At 35.9% G+C, this 23580-nt stretch overlaps 1 protein-coding gene across 2 annotated transcripts in view; it reads left to right on the forward strand.

Moving 5' to 3' along the window:
* Positions 1–23580, forward strand: part of BCKDHB (branched chain keto acid dehydrogenase E1 subunit beta) — a 48448-nt gene that overhangs the window by 19194 nt on the left and 5674 nt on the right. For both annotated transcript variants that reach the window (XM_081944401.1, XM_081944400.1), the window contains exon 9: positions 5583–5669. In XM_081944401.1, coding sequence (XP_081800527.1) covers positions 5583–5669 — 87 coding nt within the window. The remainder of the gene's footprint in view (positions 1–5582; positions 5670–23580) is intronic.

Consider the following 23580-nt stretch of genomic DNA (forward strand, 5'->3'; position numbering starts at 1 on the left):
AAGTGCTCCTGAGGGCTGGGGAGTGCAAAACCAAGTAAAAATCGGGCCTTTTTGCTTGTTTTTGCCCCCTCCCAGCCCCCGGGAGCACTCTAAAAGCCTCCCAAAGCTCTGCACCCCCCCCCCCCTTTTTTTTTTTTTTTGCAAAAATTGAGGTGTGCAGAGGTTTTGGGAGGCCTACAAAGTGCAAAAACCTTTTTTAAAAAATTTACCTCTTCAAAATCATGGTGTTTCTTATACTACGGTGTGTCTTATAGTCTGAAAAATACAGTACATTCATTATTTACCATGAAATAATTTAGACTGTGTAAAGATGAAATAAAAAGGAAACCTTTAATTTAAATTTAAACCCTAATCATAATTATTAAGCATAACCGTATCCAGGCTGCCAATGAACCCTCGCAAGGCTGAGTGGCTTTGGGTGCATGGAGCTTCAGGGACATATTATTTCTCATCTTTAGTTCTGCTCGAGGTGGTCCTAACCTGTTCACATTGGGTTTGCAATTTAGGGGTTCTCCTGTACTTATGATCCCTGCTTGAAGCTGACAGGGCTAGGAGAGCTTTTGTACAACGTAGGTTTGTATATCAGCTGCAGCCTTTCCTGGATCAGGGCTTCCTGTGTTCAGTCATTCAAACCTTAATCATCTCTTGTCTGGACTACTGCAATGTGCTCTACATGGGATTAGCTCTGAAAGGCATTCCGAAGCTTCGGCTACTGCAAAATGTCACAGCACAAGCCAGCTGCACTGGATTTGCTTCCACGTGCAAGTTCAAGGCCTTTAAAGGTCTCTGTGGCATGAGACAATATTTAAATGGCTCAGCACCTTTTATTTTTAATCTGCTCCTTAATTCTTGAACCTTAGGAAAAGACGTTTTTTAAAAGCAAATAACCCTGCTCCTTCCAAGTTAATTTATACAGCACTGGATTTTTTTTTAACAGAATGGCGTAATTAGCTCTATTCAGTAATAAGTAGGATATGAAGAAGGAATGGCTATCCATAATAATAATTAGACTTCCTTAACGATTGCTCAAGGATATGAGGCATCAGTCAGAGAGTAGCCATGATGCTATTGCAGAATTGACAGCTAATGATTTCTTGTACTTCATCCTAGATAGTGTTAAAATGAAGTTGTGGGCAGAAAGAATGGCTGCCTTCTTGTATTTGTCTTTCATATTTCTTTGGGCTAAGAATTTCTAGAATTTTGAAGGATTGGTTACATTCCAATTCATGAGTTATGAGTGCATTTTTTTTCCTTTTAATATCTTTCTGTATACATTACTACTTGGAATCGAAATCACTGCGGAAGTATGGGTGCTGGGATTCTGTCAGGGGTGGGTTGCTGTGAGTTTGCATGGGTTCGGGAGAACCTCTAGCTAACAATCTGCCCAGTTCGGAAAACCCACAAATCCCACCCCTGGCTCACCCCACCCCTCCAGGAGTCCCCACGCGGCCCGTTTGGAATGTCAGGTAAGTACATGACCCTTGGGGAGGGTGAAAAATGGGCCTCCCTGAAGTTTTGGGATTTTAAGGTTTCCTCATCTGAATATTGATCCATGTTTCTAAAAAAGAAGAAGAAAAAAAAAACGGGCCCGTTTTCGGCAACTGGAGGGCCTCCAGAGCCTGGGGTAGGCTGTTTTCACCTTCCTGGAGGCATGAGGAAAGCCTCTGGAGCCTGGGTGGGCAAAAACACCCCCTTGCCATGGTTGCAGGAGGCCAATTAGGCCACGCTCACCCAGCAACAGGGCAGAGAAGCCGTTGCTAAAATTATGGAAGCCCACCCCTGGACTCCTTATTCTGTTGGATGGGTAGGTGGTTTGATATTAAGGAATATTATTAATGAAATTAACTTGCACCTCTGTTCTGGTTGTCCATTAATTCCTGGCTTGTGTGTGTGTGTCTGTGTGCCTACACCCGTGAAAATCTAGGTTAATCTCAAGTGAATGTGTTAAGAATTGCAGCATAAGGACTAGGCTCAGATTGCTGTGGGCAATTATTTGTTTTGGGATAATTTTTACATTTTTATTGAATAAATTATACTGTTTTGCTCCATTGAACAAGTTATAGATGTAGACTTGTTTTTTTTAATAACATTATTTGAGAGACCTGTGTGTGAGTGTATAAAACAAACTATAAATGCCAGTCTGTGATGAGGGTAAAGTATGATGGAGGAACTACTAAGTCTTATGAAGAAGTCTGGGTTAGGTTCTCCCTCCACACTTGCACACAATTTCCATGCTGTTTTTTAATAACTTGGAAAGGTATTTTTCCTCTAGAGGACAAGAATGTTTTATCATTCATAAACTGCCCATAAGTTGGGTAGTTACTATACTCTGATAATTGTATGTTTAAATCTGTTAAGCCTATCAAGACATATTGAGTAAGGCGAAATTAGTTAAAAGCAAATCTGTGGTTACCACATTCTGAATCTTACTTGTGAAACAATAAATTTACATTTCCCAACTTTCCAGAAGGTAGCTCGATATAGCTTCTAACTTACATCCATTCAACTTTCATCAGGAGGAAAATTACCAGTTGCTTGGCTGGCTAGGTTACCAAATAAAACATAAAATAGAAGTCTAATTCTTTTATCTTCTGGTCCAGCCAGTTTATTGCCAGTCAGAGCTTTGAACTTGTCAGTGCTCTAACTTGAGGATAAGATTAATGTGTTGTACATGCACTCAACAGGAGTTGAATTTGACTTGAGGGAGTCTTTACCCTTGCAATATACACTTTATTATTGTGTAGTCAGTTGAAATGAGATGCTCTGTTTTCCAGATATGCCATTTCTAGCCATACGTATGGGTTAGGAAGGAATTTGATCTGTTCAAATGAATTTGAAGAAAAGGTTGTAACAGCAACTATTTCAGAATATTTGAACTCTTCTAAAATGAAAGAGATAAGGTGTCACTTTAGTTCTTGCACACACAAAATTGCTTAATGAAATGAGTAACTGGAATTAATTTGCTTAGCTTAATCTTAAGCAGTAGAATTATCTATATGTTGTTGAACATCTGATAAGGAAATCACACGATAAAGCCCATCTGTTCCATTATAAAAAGCCAGGTAAGTCACATTTGGGTGTTTTCTTTGCTTTTTTTGTTAAAAAAAAACCATTGAGACTTATGTTCAAACATGGCCAACTTTAGATTCTGCTTCTTATGAATTACTTAATTAGAACTGGTTATTGTGAATATATTCCTGTACATTCTTCATGAGCTTCCATTTCATTTCTGGATTTTGTTAGGATGTTGTATTAATTTATAAAGCCCTTCACTGCTTTATATTTAAAAGGGATGTGGTGGCTCAGGGGCTAAGATGATCAGAAAGGTCAGCAGTTTGGCGGGTCGAATCCCTAGTGCCGCATAACTGAGTGGGCTCCTGCTACTTGTCCCAGCTTCTGCCAACCTAGCAGTTCGAAAACATGTAAAAAACGCAAGTAGAAAAATAGGAACCACCTTTGGTGGGAAGGTAACAGCATTCCGTGCACCTTAGGCGTTCATATGCCGGCTATATGACCATGGAGACATCTTCGGACAGCACTGGCTCTTCGGCTTTGAAACAGAGCACCGCTCCCTAGAGTCGGGAACGACTAGCACATATGTGTGAGGGGAACCTTTACCTTTACCTTCACTGCTTAGGACTACTATAATATTTGACAGTGTGTTCTTATCTGCAATCTAACATGATTTTCACCTTTTTGGGGGGGCGGGGATTACCTATAGCTGAGATGAGGCAAGCAGCTATCAGAGAATGGACTTTTCCTGTAGCATCTGCCAGCCTCTGAAATGCCCTTTACTGACAAAAGTCCCCCCCCCCCCCCGTCTGTAAGCATTTAAATCATCGTGTTGATTTGTAGCACACAGTTGTCAAGAAATATTCATTTCGGCTGGTATTTTTATTGTTTTATTGTCTTATACTGTATATTCGTACTGTTTCAATGTTTTATGTGGGTTCAATTGTTGTAAATTGCCATGGAAAAATGTTTTTTTTTTAAAGTAAATAATATAGAGCCTTTTGGCTTTAGTTTTAAGAGCTTTAGACCACTTTAAAAATAATATTTGATTATGATATAAAGAATATTACTAGCATTGGGCAAATTGTGTTGATCAAGTTCTTTATATAAGTAGCATATAATGTAAGCACGAGTTTCCATAGTCTAAAAGTATTTGGTATATATTAATATTCTATTTTTTCTTATCTTTTATTTGGCATTGGGAACTTTAATGTATTAGTATTTTCAAAATATAAACAGTATAACACAGAACTCAAAAATAGTTGCACACATTACTTCTGAAAAGTTTAATAGTTATTAAATAATATGTGATTTATCTCAATATATTAATAGAGTGGCTATAATTTGTTTCATAGCTTGTTAAACAATTTGTTCCCAATGCTTTCTATAGTTATCGTCATCAACTTGGATTGCCAGGATTTCAAAATAACTTATGTGTGCTTTTAAGAGGTAATACAGGTAATCCTCGAGTTACAAATGTAATGAAGCCTGCCAATTACGTTTGTAACCCGAGGATTCATTGGTGTGAATCATGAGAAATGAATGTGATCATTCCCTGCTTTTTCCTACGCATTCGCTAATCAAATGTGCAGGTTGTTAAGTGCACATGAGGTATCTCAGGGTAGGGAAGGCCATGAGGGGGGGTAGTGATGGAGCAGGCCGCATGCTTCAGACTACCCAGGGCCTCTCCCGACCCACTGAGTTACTTTATGCTCCCTTCCCTTGGATCTCCACAATTGCTCCCCCCCACCCTGCCGCACTGGGTCACTTATCTTGTGAAGATCTAGCAAACTGTCTTCTTTCCAGCCTCTCTGCTGCGGTTTCTTTGCCTGCTTGCAATCTCAGCGCGAAAAGCGTTTGCAAGCTGATGAGACTTTGGAGCAGCAAAATCGTGTCCCATTGGCTTGCAAACACTTTTCGCGCCAAGACTGGAAGCTTCTGAGGGCCATGCTCTTGTGCTACTGACCTTGCATGATCTCGCACTACAGTACTTTAGGCCTCTGTTCTCTGCAAATTGAGGCCTGTACCAGATCCACAGCAAAAGGCTTTGCAAAGAGGAGGAAAAGCCTCTCCATTTGCAAAGCCTTTTGCCATGGATCTCATGCAGGCCTTGGTTCGCAGAGACAAGAGGTCTAAAGTACTGTATAGTGTGAGATCATGTGAGATCAGCAGCGTAAGATCTTGCATGATCTTGTAATACTTTAGGCTCCTGTTCTCCATGAATGCATCGAAGTAGCAAAGGAACAGACAGCTTGCTAGATCGGCACAAGGTAAGTGAGTCTCTACAGGCACAGTGCCTGTGGGGGGAATAGGCCGATGGGGGGAATAGGCAGGGTGGAATGTTGCAATGCCTCTGTGGTCATTCGTATGTGTGAATGACTGGCGTGGTGCTGTGGCATTTGTAAGTTTGGGACTGCGTTGTAAGTACTTGGGGGTTATGTCATAACTTTGAACAGTCGCTATGTGAACTGTCATAAATCGAGGATAGTATTATGCCACTTTTTAGTTATAGAAAGTGTCTTTATGAATAAATCTTAAAAGTCTTTCTTTCCCCTCCTCTTTTTTTTTAGTCAGTGGCAAAGACTGGACGATTGCTCATCACACATGAAGCACCTGTTACTGGAGGTTTTGCATCAGAAATTAGCTCCACAGTGCAGGTAATTCCTAAATTTATTGAGCTCTTTTCTGAAGAAACTCAACGAGTGGGATTTTCACAAGTGAAAAGAATACATTTAAAGATACGTATTCATGGAGAGGGAAATGATATTTCATCCCCAAGACCTGCAACGTTGCTTCCTTTTGATCAAATGGAGGTAATCCTGGAAGAAAGAACGAAGAAAGCCAGTATATTATGAGTAAAAACTCCCCACAGATTCAGCCAAGACATGGAGGTAATTTCAGCTATCCAGCTAAAGCAAGCAGGTGCCTATATCAGGCAGCATTGATATATAACTAAACTGGAAACAGATAACGTTTAAATGACACTGCTAAAGACACCGTTTTATAGTGTGTGGGAGAAAGCAGCAAAACCTGCGTGGGTAGACAAGATAAAGTGATTAATGACGTAGTGTCAGATGATGGGATCCTTTGGGTGAATAGTACTCAACATGCTACTGAGGAAGAGTTGAAGATCTTCCCACTGTATCAATGGCATTTATTACATGACTAGATTAAATATAGTACATAGCTGTTAATATTGCCATGCTGGAAAAGAAAATCCAAGCTGCAAAGATAGAATCACAGCAGGAACATAGAGTGTAGGAAGCATGTGCATGCTGAGTGAAAGATGAAATAAATCAACTACCTACAGTATTGATACCAGAGATGGTATTCAGCAGGTTCCGACCAGTTCTGGAGAACCGGTAGCGGAAATTTTGAGTAGTTCAGAGAACCAGTAAATACCACCACTGGCTGGCCTCGCCCCCATCTATTCTCTGCCTCCCGAGTTCCAGCAGATTGGGAGGAAATGAGGATTTTGCAGTAACCTTCCCCTGGAGTGGGGTGGGAATGGAGATTTTACAGTATCCTTCCCCTGCCACACCCACCAAGCCATGCCACGCCCACCAAGCCATGCCACGCCCACCAAGCCGCGCATGCCTACCCACCGTCTATGACGCTCCAGCTGCTTGGTGGAGTGTCGCGCAGGCGCCATATGCCCCATGCACATGCTTACATGCCCCGATCGGCTCAAAAAGAGGTAAGGAGAGCGGGCTGTAGGCCCTCCGGAGCACCGTACCGGAACGGTACCTGGTACTCCAAGCAGGCACCGGTACGCCTGTACCGGGGCGTACTGGTCGTACCATACCACTGTAAACAATAGATAGTAATGCTCCCATAGTCAAGAGGAAAATAGTAATATTGGGTTGAATGCAGTCAATGAACAAACGTTATCAATGAGATTGTGAGGATACTCTTTTAATATGGTTATTGATTGAACACATTGTAACTGATTCAAAAACAAAAGATGGAAGGAGTATAGTGAAATGCTGCCCTGCAACATCCAAGATACCTTATTATCCAAAATATTTCCTTACACGCATTCTTAGTACTATAATTTAAAAGTAGATCATGATAGTTATTAGCAAGTCGGAAAGATACAGGAATTGATGGAATATCTATGGAGTAAAGGGAAGCAGCAGAAGAAAAATCAGTAAAGGTTCTAACCAGCAAATCTGGCAAACAGTGGCTTGAAAGTGATCAATTTATATACTAAATCTAAAGAAAGGAGGCTTAACAGAAAATGCAAACAATTGCACAGTTGATACCACATGCTAGCAAAATACAGATAGTCCTCAACTTACGATCACAATTGAGCCCCAAATTTCTGTGGTTAACTCAGACATTTGATAAGTGAGTTTTGCCCCATTTTACAACTTTTCTTGCGACAGTTGTTAAGTGAATCACTGCAGTTGATAAGTTAGTAACCTGGTTGTTAAGTGAATCTCACTTCCCCCTTTGACTTTGATTGTCAGAAGGTCGCAAAAAGTGATCACATGACCCTGGGACACAGCAAAGGTCATAAATATGAAACAGTTGCCAAGCATCTGAATTTTGATCACATGATGGTGGGGATACTGCAAAGGTTGTAACTGTGAAAAACGGTCATAAATCACATTTTTTAGTGCTGTGGGAACTTTGAATGGTCACTAAATGAACTGTTGTAAATTGAGGTCTACTTGTAATGCTTAAGATTATCCAGTGCAGATTACGGTCATACATGGAAAGAGTTGGTTTTATAACAGACTGAGGAACACAGTGCTACTATATACTGAATAATTGAGAAAGCCAAAGCATAGTTTGTTCAGTGTAGCATAGACTGAAAGTCTGTATCATTTAACTGTAAACTAACTTTTAAATCACGGTATAAATTATATATTATTTGTATAAAGTTACATTCGAACAGACCTTTATAGTAAAAATAGAGAAGACCAATGGCTTATCCCAGCGGTGAGATTCACTTACCTTCCCTACTGGTTCACAAATGTGAGCACTCACGTGTGCCGCGTCTGTGCATGTGTACTACCTCCTGCGCAAGCGCAGTGCTCGCACATTACGTTGGGGCGGATGGGGCAGAGACGTCTGCAGCCGCAGCTACCGGTTTGCCTGAATCGGAGATAACAGGCTGAGTACCACCTCTGGCTAATCCTGAATAGGCCCTGACTCTATTAGCCTTTCATAACACTTTGAAGGCCTAGGCCAAGTTAGGCAAGCTCTGTTTTAGCTGGGATTTTAGGACTAGAAAATAGCATTTACCTTCGGTGTTTTTTATTTTTTTTAAAATATCTTAGCACACCACCTACAATCATTTATGTGAGATGGGTAGTCATATAAATTATCTAAATAAATAGATAGACATTTGTAAGTGGGAATACACAACTTGTACTTGGAAGGTGGGGAATAATCTTTCAGTGTCATTCTGTATCCAACAATGTTGGCAAATAGAGAAGTTGTCCAACTTTCTCAAAAAGTGACAGAAAATCTTGGTCTATTGAAAGTATCTCTAAATCAACTTGCATTTTGTTTTACTTGTGGCATTGTATTTTTAAAATCTGAATATTGTGATCTTTCAAAGTTATTTTTGCTACTTTTTAAAACTGATTGATTATATCGGTCATGGTTGCTTTTCAAGATCATTTCATCCTATAGAAAAAAAAATAACACTGTTCTGCTCTAATAATTATGAAAAAAAGTTATTGAGAACTTACTGTGCATTTGGCTTCATAGTTTTTATAAGCTTTAGGTTACAATCCTAAATTTGCTACATCTGTTCTTTATAGCATTCTGTGGTAGTGGTAGAAAACCATTGAAAACTGTAGATATGCTGTTCTGTGAAAAATGCCTGGGGGTGGGCTCTACCAATTGCGGTGGGAGAAGTCCTGCAGATTTCCTTACCAGGCTGCAGTGAGGTTAGGAATCATGTGATCCAGGAGTTTCTGGGAGTCATATGCTTCCTTACTCCCTGCCTTGGCCCAATAAGGGCCAGGAACAATACCAGCTATGCAGGGTTTTTTCCCTACTTATGTCAAATGGTCAAGAGGTAGATTACCAGGAAAAATATCCACTCTTCCTGTTTCTTGCTTGGTGTCAAGTTCAAAGTAGAGTTTTGGAAATCCTTTAGACAAGATGTTTTGATTTTTTTAAAAAAAAGCACAATAGAGTGTTTATAACAATCCTTAAAAGGTAAGTGCTTTGCTAAGAAAAATGCAAAGTGGAATGGCTATTCATGTTTAACTCTCTAAAGACAGCTGAGAGCAGTTCCCAAAGTTGCTATGGAAGCCTGGATAAAGAGGTCCCTATATATTATGAAGCATCTATTTTTTTTAAAAAAATAAAGATTTACAAAGTCTTAAATCATAAGAGTTTAGGAAATGGTGTTTCCTGTTTCAAATTTTTGTTTCATCTTATAGTTTCTCCCTTCTCCTGTAGATAAATCATTGTCATTTTTCATATAGTATATAAAAATAAAATATATTTGATGTGCGATTTATGAAATGTATTCACAGAGGAATGTTGCTTTAGGCGTGCAGAAGAACTGATCTTATTAATTTCTAACATATATTTACTTGACTGTGGAAGTAAGGGTTTCAGTATGAGACATGTTGTGTGTCATGGATATAAAAGAAAAATAGTTGTAAAAACCATTTTTTTGGATGAAATATGTAGCAAGAAAGCCAGAAGTCTCTGAAATTGAAGCTGTTTTTTCTTTTTCTTTTCTTTTTTTGCACATGGAATTAATAAAACTTATATCATGTCCAGTTAAAATAAATTACACATTTTCATATCATTATGTTGTTCAGATTGTGAGAAAGAAATAAGGCGTCCCTATTTTGAAGGATGAAACAAAATTACAATTCTTGCAATTTACTATATGGATGTTGTTTTGCATTTTATATATGCGTTTGTGTTGAATATCACCATATAATCAATGTGTATCTTGTCTGACCAGAGACATTTTATGTCCATTTTATCTTTATTAGAGACTAACTACTCCTAGGTTAAATGATATAAGCATTGAGGTCAATTTATAGTCTTTTCTGTTTTATCTTTTCTGTCATTATGATTAATGGAAGAAGATTTTGTTCAAAGTTATGGTTGTTTGAAATGAGGAGAATTATGATTTATTTGTCTTCTAATTGTTTTGTTCTTAAGTAATACGAAAAAGAGAAATGATTTTATCTGATATTTCGGTGTGGTGTTTTAGTTTTGAGCTCACTGTGCCTGAATTTAAGCAGTGGGATCTCATTATATTTGTGAAATTGCATGTGACTTAACATTTTCTTATTGGCTGAGACATTCTTCTCTTGCCTTGTCACAATTCTTTCCATATTGATTAGATGGTTCATACTTATCATGCTTCTACAACCTATAACAATGGCTGAAATTACCATGCTGTATAAAAAAGTTAACTCTTGGGTCCAGATAGGATGCATACTTGCATGCATCTCGTGTGCTTGTGCAGTAGAGCAAGAAATATTAGGTAATAAATACCCATGCGTTCATACAGCATTTATGTGCAGGTGCTAGATGTCAGCCACACTTCTTGATTTCCTTTTATGTGGAGTTCTCTTTTATGTGGACAAAATTAAAGCCTGAAGCAGTTGAATGCAGATAGGACTGACATATTAATTGTTAATTATACAGTTTGAATGACACAGAGTTTGAAGGATGAAATTTGAGATGCACTAATTTCCAAATCTTCATGTTTCATTATAGATAAGCATCCAGTATTAAGGTGCTCAGTAATAATAAGTTACCTTTATTATGTGCATGCAAGAATCTAGGCTTATGGGCTAAACTTGTAGACAATGATAAGACTCATTTCCCAAATTGTCATTGAAGTTCTTGGAAAACTAGTCAGACAAGCAGAGAAAGACTAGAAGTTAATCTGATCCAGGATGGGTGTGAGCTCAGCCTTGAGCCTACATTGTAATGGTAGTGTAGGAAAAGCATTCTTTTCCCTTATTGTGTTGGGCTTTTACCTTTTTGCCTAATTAACAAAAGAACAGAATAAGAAAGTTGAAAGAGACTTTGGAAGTCTTCTAGTCCAATCTCATGCACAAGCAGGAAACCCTATATCAGTTCAGATAAATGGTTGTCAAATCTTGTCTTTAAAATTCCAGTGTTGGAGCATTTACAACTTCTGGAGACAAGTTGTTCTACTGATTAATTATTCTAACAGTCAGGAAATTTCTCCTTAGTTCTAGTTGGTTCTTGATTAGTATAGATTAATTGGGAAGAAAATTATTTGTAGATCATCTGCTTGGCAACTCTGTTTTACAAAGTATGTTGTGTGGTCTTCTTGTTGTCTTGACACTATCCTTCTGTTGATACAGCCCAGCATTGGCAACTGCAGCACACTACTGGCTCATACCTGAGTGGTAGTCCACTAGGACACCTAGAGCCCCCTCTCACAGTTACTACTGTTGAGCCAGATGCAACATATTCTATACTTGTGCATTTGGTTTTTTTTTCTAAGTTCACAATCTTCCTTGTTCCACCATTGAAGTATATCTTGTTGGATAGGACCCAATTTGTAAGTCTATTGAGATCCTCCTGAATCTTGAGCCTGTCTTCTAAAGTGTTGGCTGTTCCCCCCAGCTTGGTGTTATCTGCAAATTTGATGAGTTTTCCTTCTGTTTCATGTAGATCATTTATGAAGATGTTGAAGAGACAAATCTAGAGGCACTCCACTGCATGCTTCCCTCCATGTAGATGTAGTTCCATTGAGGACTGTCTTCTGAATACTTGATATGATTATTTAGCCTATCATTCTGTCAGTAGATGTGGTTAAATACTTACTTTGTATTTAGGAAAGAAACATGAAATTAATATGTCCTATATGTCTGATAGGAAAATTTCTAGGAAAATTAAAGTACTGTGTGATCAAATGACTATGAAATGACTATATTTTCTGCAATGAATGGGGATATTTATATTTGAAAGATTATCATATATTCTTTTACAAAGAAAATGCCTTTTATCCATTTTTAGCAGAAGAAATTGATTTAGTACAAAATATAAGGCTAACTCGTGTGCTATAATGTTTTAGAAATAATAAATTGATTTAAATCACAATTTCTTCTAATTTTCAGTTATATGTTTTTTTGTCCCTGAGGTAAAAACTCTCATGATTAGTTCAATCATATTTTTCAACCATGCTTTCAATTCTTGCAAAAGGAAACTAGGAATATAACATTCAGGTTGAAAAATGTATATATGCTTAATGTATCAAAATGTGAAAGCATGGTTTGCTAGTTGATGGTATTTGTGTTGTGCTATAATTTTTTTAGCTTATGTGTTTTATGTTTTGATTAAACAGAAACTTCTTTCAAAGCTTCTTTAAATTAGCTTGAAAAGTAACATTATTTGCAAGCCACCTATGGAGTTGGGCTCTCTTGAAATGGGATAAATAATTAAATAAACACAGCTGTCAGTGAGAACCATTTTAATCTCTTTTTTCCTTATGGATTTTCCTTATTTTATACAGACCACTGGTCTACAATCTTTTAAACCTGTAATAGTCTTTCAATTTTTCAGCTTCCCCCCCCCCCCCCCCATCAACATTTAGAGGTATCTGCATGCCAGAGAGGGCAGGCCAGCTGATTTTTAATTCCAAAACTCTCAAGTAAAATGATATATACGAGTGCATTCAAACTTGTAGGAAATTTCCACTCACTCAAATATCTTCGGCCATTTCTTTAATTATCTTTTAGTATTCCTTTCACAGTATCATTCTAAAAAGGAATTGGAAAGAACTTAACTGTCTCCAATAGAAGATAATTGTTGAAAGATACAATTCAATTCAGTGTGATAATAATGACACTTTGAATAAATGCATGAACCTATTGATAATTTAACTTTAACTCTGCCCTAATGTGTCAGCTTGAATTTCAATTTTTTAAAAGTCATTTTTGTTGATTTCAGACTAGTTGTAGCTATTGATTTATTTGCTATTTTTATCACATCAAATTACCTCTAATTTAAACATTATTACATTATCAGTTTGGAAAGTTAACCCTAACATTTTATTACATGTAATCAGGGGTGAAATCCCTGCAGGTTCTGACAGGTTCTGGAGAACTGGTAGTGGAAATTTTGGGTAGTTCGGAGAACCGACAAATGCCACCTTTGGCTGGCCCCGCTCCCATCTATTCTCTGCTTCCCGAGTCCCAGCTGATCGGGAGGAAATGGGGATTTTGCAGTAACTTTCCCCTGGAGTGGGGAGGGAATGGAGATTTTGCAGTAACCTTCCCCTGCCCCGCCTACCAAGCCACACCCACAGAACCGGTAGTAAAAAAAAATGAATTTCACCACCGATGTTAACAGTTAGCAGAACTGTTTGGTAACAAAACTTTTTTATGTGTGGGGAATTTCAAAGAGGTTTATCCCTGGGAAAAGTTTGCTGTTGGGAACAAATATACAAACATATATACAAAAAATACAGATTTTGTTAGAGTTGGAGGAGGTGAGTAAAGGACGGAAACTACTAAATTTATTTCAGCCAGAATAAAAGCTTGGAAATGTTTGTTAAAAGATACATTGTTTTTAGCCAAGAAAAGGAATGAGTAAAATGTGAATAATGATCTTTTACTTCAGTTAATCTCTTAGAGCTGTAATCCTCGTAGATTTAAGATCTTCAAGGATTTCAAATATATAGGTTTATAGTGTAAAGAACCAAATCATATGGACTGTTAAAAGCGTTTGTTAACTCTAAAATGGAGCTAGTCTGTACTGTTTTTTAAAAAGTTATTTTATATAGCTGCTTAGTTGTTATAGAATAGTATTCTAAACTTTGTGGAAATGTATACGTTTAAATTGTTATATCTTATTTTCACCAATTTGCTGAAATATTTAAATTCCTACAGTGTTACAAATAACTGAAATAGTAATTTGAAGCTGTTGGTGTAGGTTCTATATTACTAGAAATCAGTGTGTCACTCATTTCATTTTTAGATATATGGGTAAATAGTTTTGAGATACATCAGTGTAGAATAAATGGCAAGTTTTCCATGTTCTATACTTCATCAGGTGGGTGTTTGTCTGAAGAATACTTATTTACTTAGGTCATTTAGTGAGTAAGTAACATGTTAATTTGATTAAGAATTAAATTCTCCCATAACATTTCCTAGCAGGTAAAATATAAAAACAGAACAATGTTAGTTTAGTTAATCAACTTTCATGATTTTCAGAATAATTTTATAGAAATTTAAACAGTGTTTTGGTTATTTATTGTACATCCTTCCAACTCTGTTATTCTGTTCTATTCTGTTAGTGATACACTTTTGAACTGATACTATACACCTGTGATTCCTGGCAAGCTGACATTAACTGTTCATAGCTAGAAAAGTTTTGCATAAATCTTGCAAAAATCCAACCATCTTTGAACTGCTTAAGTCTGCAATCAGGCAGAAATATTGACAGGAAATAATTTATAAAACATACAATATTTTAGAACATCCTGGGAATTGAATTATTTCACACATTAAAAAGTATGTGCAATGTTTTTCATTCAAAGATAAAATTACACTTTCCCCAAAGTATAGAAGCACGATAGAAATAGCAACAGCTTCCAAGATTATTTTTATGAACATATGCATTTTATTGGATTTGATTTTTAAAACTCTATAATTAGTATTTCAGTATATTAAATATACTATTTTGTATTTTTGTCTGCTGTATTTTAAGATAACTCCTCTTTTAACTTTATTAAAATGTAAGTTGCATTATTTAAGCAAAAATAAAAATCTAAAAGTTAATGTTCCATTTTACCTGTACTTATTGAAAGCTAATTTAATACTACATTTTGCTAATGGGGACTGAAGGAGAATGACTATGATACACCACAGGAACTCATGTATTTGGATATAGCTTCTCAGTTGTTATAGAATAGTAGTCTAAACTTTGTGGAAATATGTAAATTTAAATTGCTATAACTTGTTTTCACCAACTTGCTGAATTATTTAGGTTCCTGCAATGTTACAAATAACTGAAATAATAATTTGAAGCTGTTAGTGTATGTTCTATATTACTAGAAATATAACAATGTGTATCAATATCCTTAGTAATGATGCATATATATGTAGTATAGCAAATATGCTGGTAATAATAATCAATAATAATATGCATATCTATTTATATGGAAGTAGTACCTTTGTTTAATAATTGCTCTGCCTATAACCTTAACTGCACATTTAGTAAGAATTTCAAATGTATTGAAATGGTCCCATCCTAACAAACAGTAGATGCAAATTCTATCTTTGTCACAGAGTACTTTGTAGAAGCAGAAATGAAATCCTTCTTCTCTCCCAACATAATAGTTTATGTGATACATTAGGACATATGTGCAAAGCATCTTTATGAAGCCAGGCTCTAAATATTACACACATGCAAGCACACACATTTTGGAACCAATGACTTTGCCAGGTAATTTAAATTCAACACTTAAGGATTCATTTTAGTTCAAGAGAGAGTGTACATTTTGACTCTAAAAACATTAATAGCTAAAATTAAATTTGCTTTTGCATTAAAGCATGTTGTATTCTTTAAACACATTTTTTTAAAATACAGTCTAGACTTTTCCTTTGTTATGAGTTTCTGTTTAGTTAATATTAAATCATCTTATACTGCCATTGGCTATGCTGTTTGCTTGCATTAGTTTTATGGTAAATAAACTTTTTTCATATTGATTCAAATTTGTACTTAGGATTTTTAAACGTTTTTCATAGTTGGTATTTGTAAACAGTTTGAAAATCTCTTCTTAAAACTGAAGTTCTTAAAACTGACCAGTTCTATACATTTTAAGAAAGCACATGTGAAAAGGGTAAGTTTTCTTATTAAAGATCATTTTTGCCAATGTAGCTTACTGATATTACTGATTGCTTATAGTATAGGCAACTTATTAGTAATACCAAAGAAGTGAAGTGGGGAAGAAGCTAAGTGAAGAAAACTAATTAATGACAATATAAATTAAGTCTAAATAAATATGGTTTTAAGTTCATAGGTAGGCTAATACTTCAATATGTTCTAAAGAGATTTTTCAGTGTTTTTTCTCCTTTATTTTATACTTTTAGCATATGTAATGTCCCTGGCCTTTAGTTGATAGTAAAGTAAGGCTTTAGAATTTATAGATCACTTTGAAGGTCATTGCATTATCAGTGCTGTTTCACTAATTACCATAACTAAACCATCTAAAACAGTGTTTGATAATTTTGTACATGCAAATGGAACAGTATTATTGATCATTGCTAGCTGAACAAATCATGTGTTATTTTTGTATTTGTTCTTACCCAATACAAACTACCACTAACCTAGCTTCTAAAGTATCTGCAACAATCAGATATTTTGTCTTCATGAAAGCAATTAAGAACACATATTTTTGCATTATCTGCTACAATTTGAGTTTGTCATGTTTTTAAGTTCTAACGGGATATTTCCAGTATATTTGATTGTGAATTACATATATCAAACCTGAAACGATGTGCCCCGAGTATTTCAGAAATTATTTTGTATTGACAGTATTCCTGTTATCCTATTTGGTTTGTCTGAATCTGTAGTAGGAAACACATTTTAGTGTAGGATTTTCACCACATGTTAATAAAAAGGGAATCCTTATTCCTGGAAGGGTACTTTGTAATTCAGGGCTAACTGTATAAGCACAGATGTTTTTCTTTTTCCTTTCTTATTCCCCCATTGCATTTAAAAAAAAAAATCTCACCGTTAAGGATAGATTTACGCTACGTTTGAAATGTAAGAAGGATAATTTTTTCCCCATGTGCAGTTAACGATTATCACAGTTTCAAACTATAATAATAAGGCAATATCAAATATTTATTAAAATTTAAACAGTCTTCGAATTTAAATAACATGTGCTAAGAATTAAGGGTATTAAATCAAGTGCTTTGTAACGAACGCTGTAGATATAAATAATTCCTAAAGGCATTATCACTTTTTCTTTAAGCATTTCTTGTCTGCTTCTGGAAACTGGCACCACAAAATGTAATTCTACATTTTAAAATGCATACATTTGAGTGGAAATTTTTCACCGTTTTACCAAAGATTCAATATACATTATCAGTTAAAATTGTTATTCTATAATTATGCATCTATATCTATCAACATGAAATGGAATATTCACCTATGGAGAAAATAAAGATTAGGAATTTGTCTCCTTAGGCTCTTTAAACACAAATACATATTTAATTCTCCTTTATTAAAACTTATTTAACCTTACATCATCTGTATTTTTCTCATCTTAAGAAATTGTGACAGTTTTACAAATGAACTCAGACAATGAATATATAAAATTCCACATATTTAAAAATATCTCTTCTAGAAAAATAAATGTAGGTTAAGCTAAAGAAAAAAATTAAGCAAAACAAAAAATCTGAATGCATGTCATTATGCCATGAGGAATTAAAAAAATTATTGAAAGCAATAAAAATGTACTTGAACAGCAAAAGTAAACCATTTTAAAGTTTACATTTCATTTTAATTGTTCACCTTAATTCAAGTGGGAAGAGTTATAATTTATTAGATCGGGAAAGCTAAAATACAGTGTCAGTGTGGTCCAAATAGAATACAAGAAACAGCTTGCGTATATGATACTCCAAGGACAACTCAGATGATGAACTTGAAAAAAAGAAAATAATTTGAAAGCTCCATGCTTTTATTGGAAAGCTAAAATGTATGAATCCTAAATATGTAAAGCTTGGCTGCTCATCCACATGCAACCAAACTTTTCCTGTTCGGTATTGTCACACAAAGGAGCTATCTACAAGCCCAAGTTTCTGCATTTCATTCCTGGAAGGCCCCTTGGGTGGCTAGCACTGAATGGTGTATTATTAAAAAGAGGCTAGTATCACGTTTCATTTTTAAAATGTGCATGTTAGAATGCTGTGTGCATATTATATATATATAAAAAATAATCTTTCTTTTAAATGTACTCGGATTTAAAATGCATTTGGGGGGGAAAAGTGAAATATTTATGCCACTGTCTGCAGTTTAAATTGACAAGCCTGTTGCAGTGTGCCTGTAAACTGCTCTTCTGTTGACATTTCACTGTAAATCTGTGTTTAGTTTGTAAAATATATTACTGGTTTTCTGCTGGCTAATTTGTCCTGCAATGGTTACAATGATGTTCTATGAAAAAAGCAGATAAGCAGAAATGGCATATCCATTAACATAGGATTTTGTTGGGATTATACTTGACTCTTTGTGACCTCATCCCATGTAAATTCACTCCGACCTTTAAGCCCTAATTGTTTTATGTTCCATACTCTCTACCCAAATTGTGCAATGGCATGAGAAGCTTTGGCATACTCCTCCTTATAAGTGTTGGACACAGGCATCACATAAGTTGATTTCTATTTATAAGAAAACAAACTGATGAAATTTGCAGAGACAATTTAGACTGATCTGTCCGTTCCCTTGTGTTTTGTGAAAAACTCTTCCAAAAGAAATCTTTTAATTCATGAATGGGAATTTGGAACCAGTCCTATGCTCTGAAATGGTTGGAGGAGTATTTAATTTAATTCAGTTTGTTTTATTTTATCCCAACTTTATTAAATTTATAAATAACTCAAAAAGTGGTGAATATGTCTAATACTCTTTCCTCCTCAGTAGTGGGTTGTCAATTTTTTTACCACTGGTTCGGGTGCGCTTGACACTTCTGCACATGTGCAGAAGTGTCTGGGTGGGTGGCCGGAGCCTCCCACCACCGCTACTACCTGTTCACCCTATCCGGGCCAAACCGGGAGCAACCTACCTCTGTTCTTCCTGCTTTCTTCACAGCATCTGTGTTGTGAATCAGACTGAGGGAGAGTTATTTGAAACCCCATAACACAAAGGGATCATATTTACAATATTATTTAATTTAGCCTTCTGTGTTCTACGTGGGGGTCTGACTTTGAGGAGTGGTCTCATGTCTAAGGTTGACATTTTTGAAGAAGCTTGATTGGAATCAGAAAATTGTTGTGGTTCTCCTAGCTGGATCATTGTAAATTAGATGCCATCTTTGGTATTATTCAAGATTTAAAACACGATTGGTACTAGCAGAACAAATGCTGGAGAAATCACTGCCAAAATACTAAATAGTTTTGAAAACAGCTGTCTGAAAGTTCTTATATACATGTATGCACTGCGATCTGTCAGGCAGACAATTTAGGTTTTTTTATGCTTTTACTTATTTCTGTGTTTAAAATTTTGAGTAATATTTTTATTTCCAATCATCTATTTGTCGGCAGGACTGGGATTTTATGCTGAGTTTCTTAGATTACAATTCCAGAGCCAAAAGTAGTGTTTTATATATGTTGACTGTATTCAGAAAGCAATTTAAAAAGAAATTAATAAATAGCATATAACATTATACTTGTATTGATTGGTAAAAAATAACTATGAAAGTCTTAAATCTGTTTTTGAAATAGATATGTTAATGGTAAGTCTAAAACGTTTTGATTTTAAAGAAATTCATTTTTCAGTAGGTATAAAACAAAATACAAGGTTTGCCTTATTTGAATCAAGTGTTCTTCCTATAATGTCAAACTAATTTGCAGATTCGTTTCTGCTGATCCTGCATAGGTGATCCTTCCAAGGTTGAGTATTCTGTATGTAGTACTGTATGATCAGATAACTTTGTTCTTGCTGATTATTTTGAATCCTCTATGCTTGCAGTTTCTCAAAGAAAACAAAGTCTGAATTAATTATGAGGTGACTATTTAATAGATCTACCGTTTGTCTGAGAAACATTAAATACAGTAGCTGAATGTTAACACATTCTTAACATGATTACATTGAGACAATTACATAATTTTTATTTAGAAGTTTGCCATAACCTTTTAATGAGCTTCAATTTCAAAGATATGTAATCCCATAGGGACACTTATATAATAATTGTTTAGTTAGAAGTTTGCCATAACTTTTAAACAAACTTTAATTTCAAAGATATATAACTGGGTAGGACTGGCTTTGAATTTATGCCAGTTCCGTATTTGCTACACATGTATAGTTTTATATAGGAAACAGCACAAGATTTATCAGTGCTATATAAGAAGAGGAGCAGTATACACTATTTTTCTGCTTCACTATTGAAATATAATTTAGCATTGTACATGTAATGTAATATTACTAATGTGATATATTATTTTAAAATTATACCTCACTATTTTCTCATGAATAGTGGATAAGTAATTAAGAAAAGGTTAAATAAAACTAAAAAGGAAATTGAAAAATTGCACCGTAGTTCATATACAGAGACCCAGCTCAAATCTATGAGCTAAGATGTTTCCTGAGTAGCTTTGCCCCAGAGGCTCTCTTGGAGCCCAAGCTACTTTCCAAGGATGGCGTTTGAGAGATAAAATGAGAGGCAGGAACCCTCTGTTGCATTAAGCTCCTGAAAGAAAGGCAGGATTTAAAACCAAAAGTTAATCAGTAAATAAAACATTTTTGTTGTTTTTAATGTTTTAATGTTTTATAATTTTAATATGATTATATATGTTGTTTTAACTCTTGATTGGGAACTGCCCAGAATGGGTTAGAAGATGAGCAGCTAATATAAAAGTTATAAATACATTTCCCTTCCAAACAGAAAAATGAATAGTTAAAACAAACTTTGATTCCTTTATTCACAACATTTTGGAATGCTACTTTAATGATTAGTCTTGCATCATAAATAAACATACAGTATCCATCTGGCAAACCAGCTCACACATCAAAAGCATGTGTGGATAAAGATTTGACATGAGATTTAAATGATTAACAAGTCAAAATGTGTGGGTCTTAGTCTTCTTGTTATTCTACATTTCTCTGATCTCCGAAATGAAATGCTGTCCTACAATGTAGACATTAGACATATTTATTTGCATTCACAGAGACAGAGACCGACAAAGGAGTTAAACATCTCTATCGCATAGTTAAAACATCTTGACCCCACAGCATATTTTGCCAATGTATCTTCTGCCCTTATTGGTATTGTTCCACAGCACCTGACCCAACCTTAAAAAGCAATCTGACTTGAAAACTTTCAGAAGGAATGCCTCGTTTCAAAGTTGAAAGAGCTTCTGGTAGTCTTCCAGAACTTCTCTAGGTATTTTACCTTAGAACAGGTGTCCAAGATCAAACAAATGTTTGGGACTGGAACATTTCAGCCCTGGAGCGGTTTGCCCACCTCTAATACAGGTGAAACGCAAAAAATTAGAATATTATGCAAAAGTTCATTTATTTCAGTAATGCAACTTAAAAGGTGAAACTAATATATGAGATAAGACTCATTACATGTAAAGCAAGATAGTTCAAGCCATGATTTGTCAAAATTGTGATGATTATGTCTTACAGATCATGAAAACCCCAAATCCACAATCTCAGAAAATTAGAATATTGTGAAAAGGTGCAATATTCTAGGCTCAAAGTGTCCCACTCTAGTCAGCTAATTAAGCCATAACACCTGCAAAGGGTTCCTGAGTCTTTAAATGGTCTCCCATTCTGGTTCAGTAGGAATCACAATCATGGGAAAGACTGCTGACCTGACAGTTGTGCAGAAAACCATCATTGACACCCTCCTTAAGGAGGGTAAGTCTCAAAAGGTAATGGAAAAAGAAGTTGGATGTTCCCAAAGTGCTGTATCAAAGCACATCAAAATAGAAAGTTATGTGGAAGGGGAAAGAGTGGAAGAAAAAGGTGCACAAGCAGCAGGGATGACCGCAGCCTGGAGAGGATTGTCAGGAAAAGGCCATTCAAAAGTGTTGGGGACTTTCATAAGGAGTGGACTGAGGCTGGAGTCAGTGCATCAAGAGCCACCACACACAGATGGATCCTAGACATGGGCTTCAAATGTCGTATTCCTCTTGTCAAGCCGCTCCTGAACAACAAACGTCAGAAGCGTCTTACCTGGGCTAAAGAAAAACAGACCTGGTCTGTTGCTCAGTGGTCCAAAGTCCTCTTTTCTGATGAGAGCAACTTTTGCATCTCATTTGGAAACCAAGGACACAGAGTATGGAGGAAGAATGGAGAGGCACACAATGCAAGATGCTTGAAGTCCAGTGAAGTTTCCACAGACTGTGTTGATTTGGGGAGCCATGTCATCTGCTGATGTTGGTCCACTGTGCTTCATTAAATTCACGGTCAACTCAGCCATGTACCAGGAGATTTTGGAGCACTTCATGCTTCCTTCCGCAGACGAGCTTTATGGGGATGCTGACTTCATTTTCTAGCAGGATTTGGCACCTGCCCACTCTGCCAAAAGCACCAAAACCTGGTTCAATGACCTTGGGATTACTGTGCTTGATTGGCCAGCAAACTCACCTGACCTGAACCCCATATTGAATCTATGGGGCATTGTCTAGAGAAAGATGAGACATGAGACCGAATAATGCAGAAGGCCGCTATTGAAGCATCCTGGTCTTCCATAACACCTCAGCAGTGCCATAGGCTGATAGCTTCCATGCCACGCCGCATTGAGGCAGTAATTGCTGCAAAAGGGGCCCAAACCAAGCACTGCATACATATGCATGCTTATACTTTTCAGAGGTCCGATATTGTTCTATGTACAATCCTTGTTTTATTGATTGCTTGTAATATTCTAATTTTCTGAGAGTGTGGATTTGGGGTTTTCATGATCTGTATGACAAATTGTTATTACAATTATGACAAATCACGGCTTGAACTGTCTTGCTTTGCATGTAATGAGTCTATCTCATATATTAGTTTCACCTTTTAAGTTGCATTACTGAAATAAATGAACTTTTGCACGATATTCTAATTTTTCAAGTTTCACCTGTACATTCACAGAGAGAAAATAGGTAGTAGTATAATTAAAATATTGGTGTTTTCTGGGAGTATAACCTGTTTTTTTCTGCACTTCTTCTATATACTTACAGTTGTTTGATAATAAGCACATTAGAATAAATTGTAAGGTACCTAACCATAAATGAATATAAGTCTACAGGTTTGTTATGTTAAGATTCTGCAGAAATTCATATGGATCTGAACTAATAAAATGACATACAGCATTATGAAAGTATTGAAATTAAATTTATTTCTTATATGAACCAGGAAAAAAATGGATTGTTGAATTTGATAGTAGATTTACGATGCTCAAAAAAGAGTTAGGTTTAAATAATAAGATTTAGATTGTAAGCACTTGTTTGTTTTCTGTTTATTGGAGGTAAAAACAAAAGAAAACAAAGACTTTTATGAATATGTTTGATTTATATCGCTTCATTTATTCAGAGACATTAGGACATCTTAATGATGACCTCTATAAACTAGTTTAGCTGTCAGAGACAGCAACGCACAGGGCAATTTGAGATGAGATCCTGGACATTCCACATGTGAATTTTAATCAAGGCAATTGTTTAACTCAGGTAGTAGAAAAATGAGACATATTCACAATTAGAAGATTTAACATCATCTGTTCAAACTCATTTTGAATTAGCAAATTAGTAGAATAATCAGTTTTAAGCTTTAGTGCATGTGTTTAGATGAAATTGAGCATCCTATAATTGAAAATTACTTGTACAACTGCACTTTCACTCCGTTGCTTCCACTACCTGAAATTCTGTTCTCTATAATCTCTGC

Source organism: Natrix helvetica (genome assembly GCF_964273705.1).
Source record: "Natrix helvetica genome assembly, chromosome: 2".
NCBI lineage: Eukaryota > Metazoa > Chordata > Lepidosauria > Squamata > Natricidae > Natrix > Natrix helvetica.